Source organism: Bos javanicus, chromosome 19, assembly GCF_032452875.1.
Source record: "Bos javanicus breed banteng chromosome 19, ARS-OSU_banteng_1.0, whole genome shotgun sequence".
Lineage (NCBI taxonomy): Eukaryota > Metazoa > Chordata > Mammalia > Artiodactyla > Bovidae > Bos > Bos javanicus.
Window position 1 is genome coordinate 28,853,651 of NC_083886.1, and position 17,796 is coordinate 28,871,446.

General features: G+C 54.3%; 2 protein-coding genes across 8 annotated transcripts in view; both read left to right on the plus strand.

Moving 5' to 3' along the window:
• The first annotated feature begins 462 nt into the window (after nucleotides 1–462).
• EFNB3 (ephrin B3) lies at nucleotides 463–6,677 on the plus strand. The gene is made up of 5 exons (XM_061389665.1): nucleotides 463–1,099; nucleotides 3,258–3,550; nucleotides 3,715–3,807; nucleotides 3,918–4,022; nucleotides 4,455–6,677. The coding sequence occupies exons 1-5, from the start codon at nucleotides 978–980 to the stop codon at nucleotides 4,862–4,864; spliced, it is 1,023 nt and encodes a 340-aa protein (XP_061245649.1). The 5' UTR covers nucleotides 463–977; the 3' UTR covers nucleotides 4,865–6,677.
• A 5,840-nt stretch (nucleotides 6,678–12,517) lies between these two features.
• Nucleotides 12,518–17,796, plus strand: part of DNAH2 (dynein axonemal heavy chain 2) — a 108,394-nt gene continuing 103,115 nt past the window's right edge. For 4 of the 7 annotated variants that reach the window (XM_061389563.1, XM_061389565.1, XM_061389566.1 and 1 more), the window contains exons 1-2: nucleotides 12,523–12,637; nucleotides 14,182–14,352. In XM_061389563.1, coding sequence (XP_061245547.1) covers nucleotides 14,196–14,352 — 157 coding nt within the window. In that variant the 5' untranslated portion in view covers nucleotides 12,523–12,637; nucleotides 14,182–14,195. Of the gene's footprint in view, nucleotides 12,638–14,181; nucleotides 14,353–17,796 lie in introns of all 7 variants that reach the window. The other 3 variants (XM_061389569.1, XM_061389568.1, XM_061389567.1) reach the window with 3 other exon arrangements.

The window sequence follows — 17,796 nt, forward strand, 5'->3', positions numbered from 1 at the left end:
TGGGCAAGTCACAGGGCCTCCCCGAGCCTCAGTTTCTTCATCACTGCAATGGGGATCCTTCAGCTCTGCCCCTCCCCACCTCACAGGTAGTCTAGTCGAACCACTCTCCTCCCTCCCCTCGCTCCCGTAAAGTGCGGAGCCTTCAAGGTTATTATTATGCTCTCCAGACCTCCCAAGAGCAGCGGTGTTGTTTTGGGATGGGGGAGGAGGCGGCTGCGGGAGGGAAAGGGGCTGGGTTCCTCGGGATGTAGAGGGCGAGAGAGCCTTTCTGGATTTGAGAGAGCGGAAGATTCCAGCCGTCCCGGCGATCCCAGGGCAGGAGGGGAGGTGGGCAGAAACTAAGCCAGAGACCGAGAGTCGCAAAGACAAAGGGGGCGTGAGACACCGCGCAGGGGAGCAAGGCGGGGCGCGGGGTTGAGACAGCTGGGCGGGCGGGAGGTGCGCGAGGTGAGAGGGGTGGGGGACGTGGGCTGCGATCTTGCCGCCAGCTCCGACTCGGGCTCCAGCTCCGGTTTTTCCCTCCGCCATCCTCTCCCCCTCCCCGCCTCTCCTTTAACTCCCCCCTCCTGGGCTCGGGACTGGTTTCCTCCCTTAGCCCGCTGCCCTCAATCCCAGCGAGGCTGGGGCTCCGGCTCGGCGCCCCTTTCCCCGCTCCCTCCCCTGGCGCCCCATGCCGCCCCCGCCCGGTCCCCGGCTCCCCCAGTCCCCTACTTAGGCCCGCTCGCCGATCCCGGGGTGCCGGCGCGTGGGCCGGGGGCATAGGGCGCCTGCAGACCGCCCCTGGAAGGGCTTCTGTGGGCTGAGAGCTCCGGAGCGGGGGCACAGGCGGAGCAGGAAGCGGGTCCGCGTGGGAGCCGGGGGCATCTGCCACCCGGGTGGCCCGGGCAGAATAGCCCGGGCGGCCAAGGCAGTCACCCCCCGGGGGTGAGCGACTTTGGGGGAGTTGGTGCCCCGCCCCCCCAGGCCTTGGCGGGGTCATGGGGGCCCCCCATTCTGGGCCGGGGGGCGTGCGAGTCGGGACCCTGCTGCTGCTCGGGGTTTTGGGGCTGGTGTCTGGGCTCAGCCTGGAGCCTGTCTACTGGAATTCGGCAAACAAGAGGTGAGCGGCCCTGGGCTGGGGAGACCCCACACCTCCTAGGCAGGAAGCTTGGAAGCTTTGGGGACTTTGAGGGGCTGGGTTCTCTGAGCTGGGAGGAGGCTTGGAGGGAGGGTGCTGGTGTGTGGATGTGAGCTGATGGGTAACCAGACAGAGGTGATCTTGGGAGCCAGATTCGAGAGTGGCACACAGAGCTGGATGTGGGTGGTGATAGCCATGTGTCAAGAGTTTGAGAGACCCCCAAGGGGCAAGGATTTGAAAGTTCCTGGGTAACCCGGAGGGCCAGGGAGCGGTTATTTGGGTTTGTGGGAGACTTGAGTGGTGTCAGGGGCTGGGCTTAGAGGGAGCCTGGTTAATGTCAGCTCTCAGGAGAGCAGCTGAGTAGGTGCTGCTGAGGCGCTGAGAGGAAAGGGGGGTGCCTCCTTCCCCAGAAGAGACTCAGTGGTGGAGATGCGAGGGGAGGGGCTCAGGTTGGGGTTTCAGGGACAACTCACCCATGCCCATTTGACTCTTCTTCACTCATCCGTCTCCCCACTTGTGCCCACAGAGGGTAGGTGAGCCCTTGGTGGAACAATTTCCCAAGCAGAAGATTTTACGCCCTTCCTGGCTTGGGGATTTCTCGCTGGAAGAAGTCTGGAACCCCTTAAAGCCCCCATGTTCTCTCTTGCATCTGGAGTCTTGGGGACTCAGTTGCCCCTTCCCCCATCTCTGCTGCAACCTCTTCCATTAGACCTCTGTCCCATGGCATACTTCCTTTGCTCTGAAGAAAGGCCAGGGATCAGATGAAACTTCAAGCCACACAGAGTAGGACAGAACCCTTGGGAGGTCCTCCAGGTCCCTTGACTCCATGCAGATCCCATTCCCCATGAGCAAAAGAGTTCTGGGTCTTGAAAACTTCCTACTTACCGGGGAGGCTGTGTGAGGCCATGGGAAGAGGTCCTGCTTTGGAGCTCACAACCTTCTAAGTCTTAATCCTAGCTCTGTGGCTTTCAGCCGTGTGGCCTTGGGCAAGTCATTTAACCTTTCCAAGTTTGTATCCTCAGTCCTTACAGCCTTTATGAAGATTAGAGGTAAGGTATTTGAACACATTATAAGCTCATTAAAGGAGAACAAGGGTGATTGTTCTTTGGCCTCTGTCACATTTCCCTGGCCTGGCCGCCTCCCTCCCCTTTCTCTTGGGGTCTAATCTCAAATATCTTTTCCTCTCCCAGTCTCCTACCCACCAGCTCCCACATGCAGCTGGAGTATCAACTGCAGAGTGAGGATATAATTTAGGCTTATTCTGATAGAGTTGAGAAAAGGGAGTTAGAGTGTTCTGGGGGATCTTTGGGATGTTGGATGGGAGGGAGTCTGGGAAGATACCAGCAGCAGTCCCCTGTGACCAAGTTCGGAGACCCTCTCTGCCGTTCATGCACAGGGAGGGGCCGCAGTTGTTGGCAGGTTAGGCTAGTGGCCACTGGGGCCAAGGGAGACATGGGCTTGTGTCAGCTGTGGGTAGAATAGTCAGCTCTTTCCATTCCAAAGCAATAGGTCACTTTCCCTAGGAGGTGCGGGACCTGGGGGAAGATGGGTGCTGAGCAGGGTAAAGTCTGGGGCAGCTGGCCCACAGACCCTGGTTCCCATTAGCCCCATTTAGGGCCATTGCCAGGTTTGCCTTCTGTCACATTGCCTGGCCAACTTGGGGTCACTGGATCACCCTCCACACCCTCCTCCCATTCTGCCCCCTCTGCCTTGAAATCCCTGAAATTCAGTGGTGGCCTGGGGGAAGGGGAGGCTCTGCCCCCATCGTTGACTGCCATGGAATAGTGAAATCACCTGGGAGGGTGGGCTGTGTGGTTCCAGAGAGGCCAGCTCCTTGGTAACTGGCATCCTGTTGCCATGGCAACAGGGCTGGTGATGGAGCGAGAGATGGCAGTGTGCATGTGGTGAGGGCGGGCTGAAGAGTGCATTTGGGCACACCAAGGGGCAGGAGACCTCTGAGCTGGGCCTCCTGCTGCTTCCCCAACGTGAGCTTCCAGAGCCCTTAGTGCCCACACTGTCAGAACAGACTCCCCACTCAGACAAAGGCTGTCCTGCAGGGGTGAGGAGTGATGAAGGCAAAGCTCAGGGACCAGACCTCTGACACCTCTCATCCTTGTCCACCTCGCCTTCCTCCCCACAGGTTCCAGGCAGAGGGTGGTTACGTGCTCTACCCTCAGATCGGGGACCGGCTAGATCTGCTCTGCCCCCGGGCCCGGCCTCCGGGTCCCCACTCCTCTCCTAATTATGAGTTCTACAAGCTGTACCTGGTAGGGGGTGCCCAGGGCCGGCGTTGTGAGGCACCCCCTGCCCCAAACCTCCTCCTCACTTGTGACCGGCCAGATCTGGATCTCCGCTTCACCATCAAGTTCCAGGAGTATAGCCCTAATCTCTGGGGCCACGAGTTCCGCTCACACCACGATTACTACATAATTGGTACTGCTGGGCAGAGGGCGGGGTCTAGTGGGAAGGTACCCCTGGGATTGAGGGCAGATAAGGGAAGGGACCCTTGGAGCCACCTCGGATGGTGTTGGGGCCAGGAGTGGAGATGGAATAGCGGTAGCTCTGAGCACCAAATTCTCCCTCTGGTTCTTTTCCAGCCACGTCGGATGGAACCCGGGAAGGCCTGGAGAGCTTGCAGGGAGGTGTGTGCCTCACCAGAGGCATGAAGGTGCTTCTCCGAGTGGGACAAAGTGAGCGGGGCTGGGGCACACCTGCTAAGGGCTGAAGGAGGCTGGGGCAGTATCTTCATGGTCAGGGGGCTGCTGTCTCAGCCCCTCTCTCAGGTCTTCCCCATCTCCAGGTCCCCGAGGAGGGGCTGTCCCCCGAAAGCCTGTGTCTGAAATGCCCATGGAAAGAGACCGAGGGGCGGCCCACAGCCTGGAGCCCGGGAAAGAGAGCACTGCAGGTAGGAACCAGGGGTCCAGCCTCCTGCCTTCCCTCCTCCTCTGCTCTTGGACCCTAGCTGCCCTGCCGCCACCTTCTCCCTCCCTCTGCAGTTTTGGGGGCAATGATACAGGAAAGAGGAGAAGAGAGGATGGGAGGGTGGGACAGGAATGGAAGCCAAATGAGGAAAAGACTCAATTAGAACTAATTAGCCAAGTCAGTGCTTCAATCAGCGCTGTCAGAGAAGGGGGGAGGACTGCCTGGCACGGGTTGAAGGGCTGGACACACCTGGATTTGGAATGGGGCTTGGCGGGGAGGGGAAGGGCTTAGGGTCTCCAAAGGGCCTGAGCACTACTGGGGAAGCCCATGGGAACCCCCAAGGCTGGGTGTCCAGATGCCCAGGTGGCTCCTTCAGCCCCTCCCCCTCTTTCCTCCTTCACCCCTTCCCTGCCAGGTGACCCCACCAGCAATGCAACCTCCCGGGGTGCTGAAGGCCCCCTGCCCCCTCCCAGCATGCCCGCAGTGGCCGGGGCAGCAGGGGGGCTGGCGCTGCTCTTGCTGGGCGTGGCAGGGGCTGGGGGTGCCATGTGTTGGCGGAGACGGCGGGCCAAGCCTTCGGAGAGTCGCCACCCTGGTCCTGGCTCCTTCGGGAGGGGAGGGTCCCTGGGCCTGGGGGGTGGAGGTGGGATGGGACCTAGAGAGACTGAGCCTGGGGAGCTAGGCATAGCTCTGCGGGGTGGTGGGACTGCAGACCCCCCCTTCTGTCCCCACTATGAGAAGGTGAGTGGTGACTATGGGCATCCTGTGTACATCGTGCAGGATGGGCCTCCCCAGAGCCCCCCAAACATCTACTATAAGGTATGAGGGCTCCTCCAACCTGGCTCTCCTGGATCCAGCCCTTTGTGGGGTGCTTCTCCAGTTTAATTCATGGTTTGAGGGACACCTCTAGCATCTCCTTGGCCCCCTTTGCCCCATCAGCTCCTCTGCTCCTCCTGGCTCTTGCCTCTCCTCCACTTTTAGGATTCCCTGAGACATCCACCCAACTATCGCCTGCCCTCTGGTTGGCTGTGTGTACCCTTCTGTCTCTGTGTTTCTGGGTCCTGTTCCCCTGGGGAGGGGGCAGAGACTCAGCCTCCTCCTCTAATCATGACCCAGAGATCCTTGTTCCCCTCACCCACTGAGAGCTAGGGGTGGGAACAGTCTGTCTTTTGGTTGGTACTTCTCCTCTTTCTGCCTCTCACTGTTTTTCTCTTCTCCCTCTCTTTTATTTTCTTTCTCTCTCCTCTGTCTCTAGGTCTGTTCCTCTTCCCTAGCATCCTCCTCCCTGTATCTCCTTTTACTTACCCTCTTGGCTTCTTATCCTGTGCCCCTCTCATCTCCAGGGTCGGGGCATCAAAGCATTTCTCCCCTCAGCTCCCTCTTCTGACTTCTCTTACCAACCACTCCCCTTAGTCTGCCAAAAATGGGGGCCTTATGGGGAAGGCTCTGGCATTCCACCCCAGCTCAGGGCATGGGCAGCAGGACTCCTCCTCTGCCCTGCCCCAGGCCTCTACATACTTACTCCAGCCATTTGGGGTGGTTGGGTCAAGACATCTACCATGAGAAGAAATATGCTGTTTTGTCCAGTGGCCAATAGCAAGCTATGAGCCGGTCGGGACACTTATGGACTTGGTCTGATGCTGAATGGGCCACTTGGGACAGGAAGTGACTTGCTCCAGACAAGAAGTGACCAGGCCTGGACAGAAGTGGCCTGGGAAGTGGCAGAAGCAGTGCAGCAGGAACTGGAAGTGCCTTCATCCAGGACAGGAAGTAGCACTTCTGAAATAGGAAGTGGTCTGGCTGGAACCGGAAGTGGCTTAGTCTGGGGGGTGGGGGGAGGTGGATGGTTCATACTCTGTGGAGAAGGGGTGGGGGGGCAGGAAGAACTTCCCATTTCAGGAGGAAGCTGGAACTTAACTCTAAAGAAGATCAAGTGGACTGAGGAGGGTCTTCCTAGTATTCAGTGGCTCGTGCCAGGATCCCCCTTCCCCTGTTCTCTGTGCTGCTTTTACGACAGCTAAGGTGACTGCCATCTGCTGTAGCAGGCTCAATTTGTCTTGTTTTTCCCTTTCCATATTCAAATATAGTCCCTGTTACCCAACAGGGTGACCCCAAGAACCCATGTGTTGTCCCCAGTAACCCAGATGGCTGTGTTGTTCATCATATCCTCCCTATCCTACTCCCTTCAAACTCAACACAGCTCCCTTCTTAGTGACCAAAATGGTGGCCTACTGACTGGTCTAACTGATGGTGGTCCTTAGCAACAGCCACTCTTTTCATAGTGACCAGCTGATAACCTCTTCCAGCCCTCTAGTGCACAATTGGATGTTGCCTCAGTTTCCTCCCAGCTCATTTCCATTAGATCAGAGCTGCCCTTGAGCACCACATCGGCCACCTCAATCACCAGCCAAATGGTTGCTTTGTCCACCAGAGGTCATCTCTCTGGTGCTGTAGTTCCCAGCTCCTTCCTGATTTTTCTAATCACTCCTTCCAGGGAACAGGAAGTTGATATTGCCATGGGGGAGGTGGCGGTATATGGCCATCACCTCAATAGTTTTACTGTAAAAGGGAAATTTGAACAACAAAAACCAAAAAAAGAAAAAAAATAAAAAACTTGAAAAGTTGACAAGAAGGCTGGAAAATGTTTGGACATGAATTGGAATGGGGAACTGGTGGTTAGAATGACTTTCCAGTTGAAGGTTGGATTGCATGAAACCAAGGAGTAGGGAGAGGGTTGGGTGGGATCACTGAGGTGGATAATGCATGATCTGCTGAGGGAAGGGCATGGGATGGGTAAGGCGGTGAGTGAGAAGGCTGAGGAAGGCAGCCACTTCCAATGGAGGGAGAGAAAAACCCAGGTGGGAGTGGGAGTTACCAATACATCATGCTATTGGGGATGTCTGAATATAATTTCACACATGGGGGAAAACCTAAGCATCTGTTGTTAAACCAAAGTACCAGACTCAAGGCAAGTCTCAGAAACAAAGTAGAAAAACATGTTCACGTGTTCAGTCTATACTCTCCTACCCTGACCCAAGGCACTTGTATGTCCAGAAGACTCAGGGACCCAGGCATCAAGCTACCTATCCCCTGGCTCCCTGTGTACTAACCCAGGCTCTTCTCCCCATAAAACTTGGATGCCCAGCCCCCTAGACTCAACTCCATTCTCCAATCACAAAAGCAGCTGTCAGGAGCATCGCTGGAGCCAGTCGACAGGGGTCACAACCTCTGCCCTACCCGCCCCTCCCTGACTTTAGGTCCCCTCCCACTGTCTCCCATCTGCCTGGAGGTCAAGGGGTCCTCCTGGCCCGCCTCTATCCGGTGAGACCCCTGTCCCTCCCCCTGTTTGAGCAAGATGCCTGGGTCCCAAGAGGTGCAGGTGCTATAGGAGGGAAGTTGAAAACTGGAAGGCCAGGTGCTGGGTTGTCTGGAATTTACTCCTGCCTTCTAAGCCTGCACTGGAGCTTGCCTGAGGTGGGGAGGCTGGGGGCTGGTGTGGAAGGGCTGGTCCCTGCCCCTTAGTGGGGGTTGGTTGTCATGGCAACATCCCCTTCTCCACACAATGGGAAGCCCCCCTCAGCCTCCCGCGTGGATGGAGCCGACAGCCCCATCGCTGGCTATCAGCCTCAGGGACTTGGCAACCGTCACTATGGCAACCCAGAGCCCAGCAACAGGGCCCAGCAAACGAGGGAGGGGTCCATGACTGGGGCAGGGCTGTGTGTGAGAGGGGGCAAGAGAGCCAAGGAAGACTCCCCCTACACATATATCCAGAGGAACAGGTAGAGAGAAGAGAGGGAGAGCAGTGGGGATAAACAGTCTCCGTGACAGACAAACATCTCACCAAAGCAGCCGAGACATCACAACATGCTGAGAGACAGGAAGACACCTGGGGACAGATGCACAGCTGGGGAGAGGAACAGCGCATTCTGCAGTCCCTGCACTACCCTGGGATACACCCCCTCAGAGCACTGGCATCTATGGACTTTCCCTCTCCCCACACTGACAACACAAGACCTACAGCCTTCCACATGTGTGGTGACTTGTGTATCTTTTGAGCTATTGATATTTGAAAGCTCAGGTGACTTCATACAGAACAACACATGCCATCCCATTTGCCTTCTAGGTACAAATACACAAACACACTCCCAGGATATCAGCTATAACAGAAAGAAGAGGGGCAGAAAACATTCATTTATCCATTCATTCGCTCAGCATCATATTAAATGTCTACTTGGTTCCAGGTACTATTTCAGGCACTAATAGTATGAGGTGAATAAGGCAAAGTCTCTGCTTTCATAAAGTTCACATTTTGGTGGGAAAACGTAATAAAATTTCTGGTAGTGATAAGTGATATAAACAAAACAGCAAGGGGATGCAGAGGGTGGAGGATATCAGGGAGATGCTTCAGGTTAGGAGGGTCTCTCTGAAGAGGGACATTTGCTCAAGACCTTTAATAATGAGGAATAAGGAAGGCAGGCAGGCTTCCCAGGTGGCGCTAGTGGCAAAGAACCTGCCTGCCAATGCAGGAGATCCAGGAGGTGTGGGTTTGATCCCTGGGTCAGGAAGATCCCCTGGAAGAGGGCATGGCAACCCAGTCCAGTGTTCATGCCTGAAGAATCCCATGGACAGAGGAGCCTGGTGGGCTACAGTCCATAGTGTCGCAAAGAGTCTGACACAACTGAAGCAACTTAGCATGCACCTAAGGAAGGCAGACACTATGGGAAGGGCAGAGCAGAAAGAGGGAACAGAAAGTGCGAAGCACAGAGGGGAAATCTAGGCGGGCTTGGGAACAGCGAGGAATACATCACAGCCACACACATGTTCTAGACGTGTCCTGTCCTTCCCCAGCCTCAGCCTGCAGGGCAGCAAATGACTAAGAAGAATCCACGATTAGGAAGCTGATCTAACTTGGTCTTCTGTGTTGCTCCTTTGTTTCTTGTGCAGGTGTGAGTTGTGTTTTCCTCAACTAAAGTTTATACTCTGGGAGGGCAGGGATGATGCCCTGAGATTTTGGGCTGCTGGGACAGAGTTCAGAGCAGGCAGGCAGAGTGGAAGTAAAGGATCTGAGAGAGCTGGGGACCACAGAAGGTAAAGCCCTCACCCAGCATAGGATGGAGGCTGCCTTGGGGGCTCTGCTGCAGATGGAAGCTCAGACTTTCTATCCTTCCAAACAGAAGCAGGATGTAAATTAAGTTGAGGTGTTTATGTTTGTGTATGTGGTCAGTGTTGAGGGTTTTAAGAAAAGGAGAATAGAGCAAAGGGTTGCAGTGGGAATTTCTGATGGAGGATGATTGACACCACAACTGGAAATTTAGTTAGAATGAAAAAATGGAGCTTTCTAAAGGGAATCATGAACATGGGGCATCCCCTTCCCCAGAGAGTCGTTTCAAGATCTGTAGGCAGGCTGGGAGAGATGTGGCAGGCTGGTTTGGAGGCTGGGGGTTGGCTGAGATGGGTTGAAGTTGGGTGGGGGTAGGGAAAAGGATGCAGACTAAATGGGAGGGAAAACTTAGCACTGGGGAGATGTTTAAAAGGTAGCAGGGAAGGTGGAATACTGAAGGGAGTTTTGAGGGGACCAAGTCCCTGGGTCCCAGTAGGATCAAAGCCCTTTGTGGTCTGGCTCTCCCATTTCCTTCAGTTGCCATCAAAAACTCAGGCATGGGTTCCCTCCAATCCCAGTGGCTGGTGGTGGTGGTGGTGGGGTGGGTAGATCGAGCAGCCTGTGGGGGGGAGCGGCAGCTGGTGAGTGGGGAGGAAGCTGTGTGCTCAGCAAACAGCAGCCTCAGTGCCCAGTGGCTGCCTCCTCCCTCATCAATCAGCTCAGCCAAATGTCCTTGCATTCCCACCACCCCAAGGGGACTGGGGCTGGGCCAGGGTCCCCAGGGGAGTGAGATGGGATGGGTGGGGGGAGATGGGGGTGGTGCTTGGCTCCCCATCTCTTGGCCTCTGTTCTCTCTTCTCCTGGAAACTCTCAGCTACTCCTGTCATGGAACAGACTCCCTCCTGGCTGTGACCACCTACCACCGAGAGGGCATCAGCTACAAATCACCTGTGGGGGTCTGTTGAGGGGTGGGATGGGGGAGGGGAGGAGGGATGAGTCAGGGTTGAAGAGGAATCTTGTTTTGGTTCTCACGGGACCGGCCCAGGGCAGTCAGCAGGGAGGCTGCTGGCACAGAGGCTTTGTGCTCCCAGCTGGCTTCTCCATCCCTGATGATGCCCTGGACAGCAGGCTGAGACCTGGACCCCGGAAATGTCCTCCCACTACCCACCTTGTTCTAGCCCCCAGCCCTTATCCTCTGCTTCCTACCATCATCCAGAGGGCCAGCCCCCAGCTTACCCTAAATCTGCTGCTCCCCTTTGGGGACTGGGGCCTCCAGACCTTAGCCTCTGGCTCCCTCTCCCTCCTCCTCAGCCCTTGCTCCCCTCAGGGACCCAGGCGTCCTGCCCACTCCCTTCACCATAACAACCATTCTTTTGGAGTTGCTTAAGACTTTAATATCATTTCATTAAATCAGCTAGTTCAGAGAAGGTTGGGGGCACAAAGAGCCTGGGGTGGGCAAAAAAGGGCCAAGGTAGGGGAGCTCCAGGGGAAGAGCCCCCTCTCTCCGTGGAGATGGCTCTGAGAAATCAAATATTGACAGTGAGAGAACAGGACTTATTAAAGCTGGGACAGGGGTGTGTGTGTGTGTGGAGTTGTGGGAATGGCCGGATGCCTGGCTTCTGAGGGTAACGAAGGTTCTGGGAGGAGGGAAACCCTGAAGCAGTGTGGTACAACTCTTCTGCCCGTTTCCTCTGCCAGGTATTGAGTCTTGCTACCCTGGCTGTTTCTCAGCTGTCTCCTAGAGCCCCTGGGCACAAGACCCCCATCACAGATGTGATTGCCCCCCCTTCAGCCCTTCCCCTACCTCCACCTCTGTTGATGAGCTTCAGTAGTGTTTAATCGGATTGAGGAGTAATTAGCAAAGCGAGATGTTTGATTACCTGTTTAGCATAATGTAGGGGGCTGGGATCCCTAGGCACAGCCAACGTTGTGGGGGGGGGTGTCAGAAAAGAAATGGGGTCTACACAACATTTCTTTCCCTGAGGGAGCCATGAGCCCTGCTTATAAGTCTCCCCATCTTATGCCTCCCCTCAAATCGTCACTCCTTTGGGACTTCTCTCTGGGGGATCTGACCAATCACGTCACCTCTCTGCCACCCACTGCCGAACTGGTTAGCAGGGTAGCCCTGCTTGCTGTGCAGCTGGTTGTGGGGTGTGGCAGGATCCCCCTCTCCTTCAATCCTCGCCCTCAGCAACATGAGTGTGGGCTGAGCGGGAGCCCAGACACCCACTTTGAAGATAATGGGGGGGGGGCATGCCAAGGGGTAGGCAGGATGGTGAGGTCAGAGCTGGGTCCGGGTGTGTATTAATCCACAGGCCCTTCAGGAGTACCAGGGGCTGCCACTCCTCTCCTGCCAGAATACTGGCATAATGAGACCCGTCAGGTGTGAACATCAACCAGGAAAAAGGGGAACTGAGGTGCCAGCTTCGCTCCTCATCCAGCAAAGAAATTGTCATCAATTTAGCTCCTCATGGAAATGTAATCAGTGGGCTCGCTGCTGGCTTTGTCTTAATTAGGCACTATTGATGGAAGCTGGGAGGGTGCCTTCCCATCCCCCTGACTCGCTTCCTCCCTCCATCTCCCAGCCCTCCCTAAAGCTTCTACCGCCCCAGGTACAGCTCAGTCTTCCAGGCGCCTCTTCTGGCAGAACAGGCCTGCAGCGCCCCCTAGCATAGGCCGCGGTCTGCCCCTCCTCTCACACTCCTCTCCTCCCGATTCCCCAGGACTCAGCCTTTGTTCTTATGGAGAGCCGAGCCCCTCCCCGGCCCGGTCACCTTCCCCAGAGAGTCCCCGCCTCCTGTCTCCCCCAAAACGAGCGACGCTTTCTAAAGTCAATCCTCAGATTCCAAAAATTCCAGTTCCGTTCTTCCTTCCCTCCCCCGCCCCGCGCTGCCCGGCGATCCTAGACCCCAGTCCGAACTAAGAAGGGGGATCGAGCGGGAGGGCAGGGGTGCTCCAGCCCCGGTTTTTCCCCCGGACTCAGCTGCAGCCACGGCTGCCTCGAAATCCTGGAGCTCCTTCTAGAGCGCGTGTGAATCTCGCAGGCGGGACCTCGGGCGCCATCTGCTGGACTCGCCCGGGATGGAGCCCGCAGACCCGGGCGCGGGGTCGGGCGCTTGGGGTTCCCCCAGCCTTTTCAGTTGTTTCCAAGGGTTGTTTCCAGCTCCAGTTCGTCCAGCCCATTCCCAGACCAGCCCCCTTCCCTCCAGCTTGCCAGATTTAGCGGCTTTCCCTTGCCCCCTAGCCTTCTTGCCCCGGGTCCCCGCCTGGGTTACGCGGACGAAGCCGTGCCAGCAGCCGCGGACCGGGGTTTCTCTGCGCCTGCGCAGAGGAGGCTGGTTCCGCAAGCTCGGGCCCCCGCCACTCCCTCCCCGCCCCACGCCCAGGGTTGCCGAGGCGACGCGTGCGGGCGCCTGCCGGAGAAAGTCACGCGGGGCAACTTCTTAGCTAGAGTGACCGGTCGGTCGGTCTAGGGAGGAGAGGGTCGGCATCGTGAGGTGTGTGTTGGGGGCAGCGGGAAGCGGGGAGAGGAAGAGAGCGAAGCTATGGGGAGAAGGGGAAGTGGGGAGGGGGTGCGAGGGAGAGTTGTGGGGGGACGAGGAAGAAGGGGCAGTTGTGGGGGAGGGGAGAGGAAGGGGCAGTTGGCGGAGGAGAAGAAGGGCCAACTGGAGTTGAGATGAGGAAGCGGAGACAGTTGTGACAGTTGTGGGAGGAAGCGCCTTTGAGGGGAGGTTTGCCCACTGATAGCCACTGGTGGTTGGAGGAGGGGGCCGGACCCTGACTTATTTCCTGAGAAATAGAGCGAGTCTAGTAGATAGCGCCTCCTTAGGCCACGGTGTGGATCCGGGGGTGAGCCCCTAGGGGAGGGGGCTCCCAGCCTGGCCGGTGGAATGTTCCTGAAGCTCCCGCCGCTGGCAGGGAAGCACAGCCTGACGCTTCTCTGGAGACCGGTGGCAGAAGCCGCACCGCAGTAGTTGGTTCAGTTGATGTGTTGGCCTAATAGAAAGATTTTCCTTGGAGCAAAGTACAAATCCTTCAAGTCTGAGACTCATAACGATCAATGCCTGTGGCATCCTGTGGGGAGGAGGAAGAAAAGCCACAGGTGGCTGGCTGTCAGACTGGAGCTGAGTGAAGAGGGACTGCCCAGCCGTCAGACATTGCCCTGGGTGCCTGCCAGAGATGCCCTGCTTCCCACCATCCCACTTTTCTGAGAGAGACGTTCCTGGGGCCTTCCTCATCACCCCGTTTCTTCCTCCCCCAGACACAATTCCAAGTTCAGTGTTGAATGACTTTTGTCCTTCATTTTTCCAGTCTGTTTTCAGGGCATCTGAAATTGAGTGATATTAGTCTTCATTAATTGGTCAGCACAGAGTAACTCAGCCAGCTAGGCTAAGAGACCTTTTAGAACACTCAGAACAGGGTTCCTATCACTCAGGAATGGAAAGCTAAAGAGACACATTTCAATTACTGATTTTTCCTTGTTTAAGGAGGTCACAGTGGTAGGAGGGACATTTTCCCCCCTCCTTCCAGCGGGGAACTTGGGAGGAAAGGAGATACATAGGAAAATCATCTTGGTTGCTTAGTGACTTGACACAGTGACAGAGAGTGTGGAAAAAAGGAACCTGAGGACAGTCTTCCCTGGGCCCTCGCTCACTCACCATGGCCCTGAGTGATTGAGGGTGTGTGCAGCCACACCTCAGCTGGTAGATCTTTTCTTAATTATCTATGTTCTCACACCTCTGGGCAGAGATAGGGGTTCCTACATCCTCATTAGTGGGTGTCTGCCATACCATCATTTTTATCATTTTTATTTCTTGGCCATGCCTCGGGGCAGCCGGGATCTTAGTTCCCCAACTAGGGATGGAACTGATGCCCCCTGCAGTGGACATACAGAGTCCACTTCCATTTATTCCTAATGTCTTGAGGGACTGATTTTGATTTTTAACCCAAGGCCCTGAAGAAAGTGGGGGTATCCTAGGGAAAGGACTGAGGTTTGGGGATAGAGCTGGTTGTGGACCCCCCAGCGTCCGTGTATCTGCAGGTTTTGCCTACACGATGTCCAGCAAAGCTGACAAAAAGCGGAAAGTGACTAGCCGGGGAAGTGCCCGCCGGCGAGCTGCCCAGTCTACTCTGGATGCACAGGTCGAGGAGATCACCTTGCCGGCCAGCAGCGAGGTCCAGGCGGAGCCGGAGACCGTCAAGGAGGAGCCTGGTGGGTACTTGCTGGAGAGAGACGTGGAGGCAGAATGTTTGTATTTGAAGAGAGTTTTAGGGCCAGGGAGCAGGTTCTGTTTCTTCTGGGTAAGAAGAAAGGAGTTTAGCTGAATTTCAGGCCACTGCTAGGTCCCTTGTTTGGGGTTTTCCCTCCTGGCCAGCCTTATACTTGTTCTTTCAGTCTTAAAATTTCTCCCCAGTGCACCCAGAGCTCACCAACAAATCTTCTAGCCTCTTCCTTCTTATTTCAAGTGTTCCTGGTTGCTTCTACGCCAGTGAAGAGGGTTTGATCTCTTCCTTTTTCACCCTGGGTGGCAAAACAAATAGTGGTTTCCTCTCATTAAGCCCATCACCATGGAGACTCAGCCTGCCTTGCCATCCTTTGAATCCTAAGCCCGATTGAATCTTTCTCCCATCTGTTTAAGGTTGTTGTGTCTCCGCCCTCAGTTTGGCAGGGTCTTGGTAGACTAAGGGTCTTCCGGTTCAAGGCCACAGGAAAAGAAGCCTGACGTCTAGATTGAGGAAGAAAAGAGTTTAAAGAGTCTGCCTCTTGTGGCTTTGATTTGGGGGGATTCCTCTATGGTGGGTGAGCTGAGGCCATTAGGGTTGAAAGGTGCTGTCGTTGGGCTGAGCCTTAGAGCGCTGGCCAGTGTAGCTATGACTGAGCTACAGATAGCCCTGCCCTTCTACCTGGGGTTTCCTATACTCCTAGCAGCCTGTCAAGATGGAGAGAAATAGAATCTACTTTTAATAGTAAAAGGTGAGAGATTAGCCGTGGGTGTGGGAGAAAGGTCCAGGGTACAAAGAGCCTTGCCCTGGGATCTAGACATTAGAAGTGTACAGTTTTTTTTTCTCTTGAGTTCTTAAAAGCTGTTTAAAGTGGGACTGGCTTCTAGAAGCTGGGTACCAGAAGCAGCAGGAGGAAAGAAGGAAGGCAGTGAGGTTCAATTTGGAGAATCCCCTGGGATGGGAATGGAAGGAACTTCTAAATGAAAGCATTAACCCCAAACACCAAGGATCTCTTTAGCTCCAAGCCTTTTAATTGTTTGATTGCTTTCTAGCTGACACTTGATAGAGGTTCAGAGAAGACTTGGGTCTCCAAGGCAGCCCTGAAATGAATATTAATTCTTGCAGTCTTTGGAGTTGGGAGGAATTGAAGCTTGTCCTGCTGGAGGCAGAGGGGGCCTACTATGGTCTGAATGTTTGTGTGTCTCCCTGCCCAAATTCATATATTATAATTTTAATGCCCAATATGATGGTGTTACTAGGTGGGGCCTTTGGGTGGTGCTTAAATCATGAGGGAACTGTCATAAGTGGGATTCATGCCTTATAAGAAACAACCCGGAGAGAGTCCGTGTTCACTTCCACCATGTGAGGATACATAGAGAGGTCTGCGACCCAGAAGAGGGCCCTCACACAGCCTTTCTGGCACCCTGAACTCAAGACCTCAGCCTCCAGAACTTTGAGAAATAAATGTCTGCTGCTTAGAAGTAAGGGGGGAAAGGGGAAGCAGTGACAAACTTTGTTTTCTTGCCCTCCAAAATCACTGCAGACAGTGACTGCCGCCATGAAATTAAAAGATGCTCCTTGGAAGAAAAGCTATGACAAACCTAGACAGTGTATTAAAAAGCAAAGGCATCACTTTGACAAAGGTTCATATAGTCAAAGCTATGGTTTTTCCAGTAGTTATGTACGGGTGTGAGAGTTGGGCCATAAAGAAGGCTGAATGCGGAAGAATTGATGATTTTGAATTTGGTGCTGGAAAAGGCTCTTGAGAAGTCCCTTGGATTGTAAGGAGGTTGTAAACCAGACAATCCTAAAAGGAAATCAACCCTGAATATTCATTGGAAGGACTGATGCTGAAGCTGAAGCTCCAGTACTTTGGCTACCTGATGCGAAGAGCTGACTCACTGGAAGAGACCCTGATGCTGGGAAAGATTGAAGGCAAAAGGAGAAGGGGGTGACAGAGGATGAGATGGTTAGATAGCATCACCAACTCAGTGGACATGAATTTGAGCAAATTCCCAGAGATAGAGGAGGACAGAGGTACCTCTTGGGCTACAGTTCCTGGGGTCCCAAAGAGTTGGATATGACTTAGTGACTGAACAGCGACAACAACAAACTGATATTTTGTTATAGTAGCCTGGAACAGACTAAGACCAGGCCTAAACACTTCCGGTTGAAGAATGGTGGCTTAAAGGGCACACACCCTTTTGAAGTTCTAATTGATAGCCATTTCCACTAAGAAAAGAAGGAGAAGTACAGATTCATGATCTCATATCTGTAATTTTAAAAAGCCCTGAGAAATAAAAGTCCACCCCCCCGCCCCGAGTTTGGCATCCAAACTTATTTGGTGGTAAAATATAACCTAAACTGACTTGAGGTATTTATAGTCTATTTAAGCCACTTAGTATACATTTTCCATGTTTTACTGCAGGAATACTAACATGAAAAGTGGAGTGCTGCTCTAGAGCCCCCAGGAGGTGGGTGGGGGTCTCACATACCATACTATATTACAAGTCTAAATGCTGAGATATATGTGACACTAAGAGTTTTGGATGAGATGGCTGGATGGCATCACTGACTCGATGGACGTGAGTTTGAGTGAACTCCGGGAGTTGGTGATGGACAGGGAGGCCTGGCATGCTGTGATTCATGGGGTCGCAGAGTCAGACACGACTGAGCGACTGAACTGAACTGAACTGAAGAGTTTTGGACAAGGGATTGTAGACCTGTATTTCAGGCAAATAAGAAAAAGCGTAGAGAACATTATGAACACCCATGTACCCATTACCCAATGTGTAAATTAATCACGATAGCAACAAATGAATCCCTCTGTCCCCCTGCCCTGCAAGCCCTTCTCTCCTTCTCCGAAGGTCACCGCTATGCTGAGTTGATGTTTGTCATTCTCAAGCTTGTTTTTTAAATTTTTACTGCATGTATCCATGACCATCACATATTAGTATCATATTGTGTGGTTTAGACTTTATATAAATTGTACTATAGAAGAGGAAACCTGTTTACTCTTGAGATGGTCTAAGTCTCGTTCTCTCTGCCTTGTTCCTGTCTGGAACCTTGGACGCCCTTGGCTTTCTCGAAGGGCCTTGGCTGTCTCAGTCACTCATCCCTCTCACTCCTGAGCTCCTAGAGTCAGCTGTTCCATCTTTCTCATGATTTCATTCCTCAACCTCTGTGCCTTACTCCCCTCTTAGGTTTTCTTTCTGGAAGTCCGAGTGTCCTGTTCTCTGAGTGTCCTGTTCCCCAAAGTCTTGTGGTTCCATCCCATCCGTTCCTTCCTCCTTTCAGCCCACAGGAGATGGGAAACCCACCTGTTTTGCCCCAGGCTTCTGTGTGAAAAACAGATCATGAGGGAGAGAAACACCCCCTTGACTGTTATGGCATCCAGAGTGGGGGTGGGGGTGCTTGGAAAGGGGCCAATTTC

What these genes read in the sequence shown, in the direction of transcription:
- EFNB3 (XM_061389665.1), top strand. Translation starts at nt 978, where the DNA reads ATGGGGGCCCCCCATTCTGGGCCGGGGGGCGTGCGAGTCGGGACCCTG. An exon ending in TGGAATTCGGCAAACAAGAG is followed by an intron (nt 1,100 to 3,257) that starts GTGAGCGGCCCT and finishes TCCTCCCCACAG; the next exon opens with GTTCCAGGCAGAGGGTGGTT. An exon ending in CGGGAAAGAGAGCACTGCAG is followed by an intron (nt 4,023 to 4,454) that starts GTAGGAACCAGG and finishes CTTCCCTGCCAG; the next exon opens with GTGACCCCACCAGCAATGCA.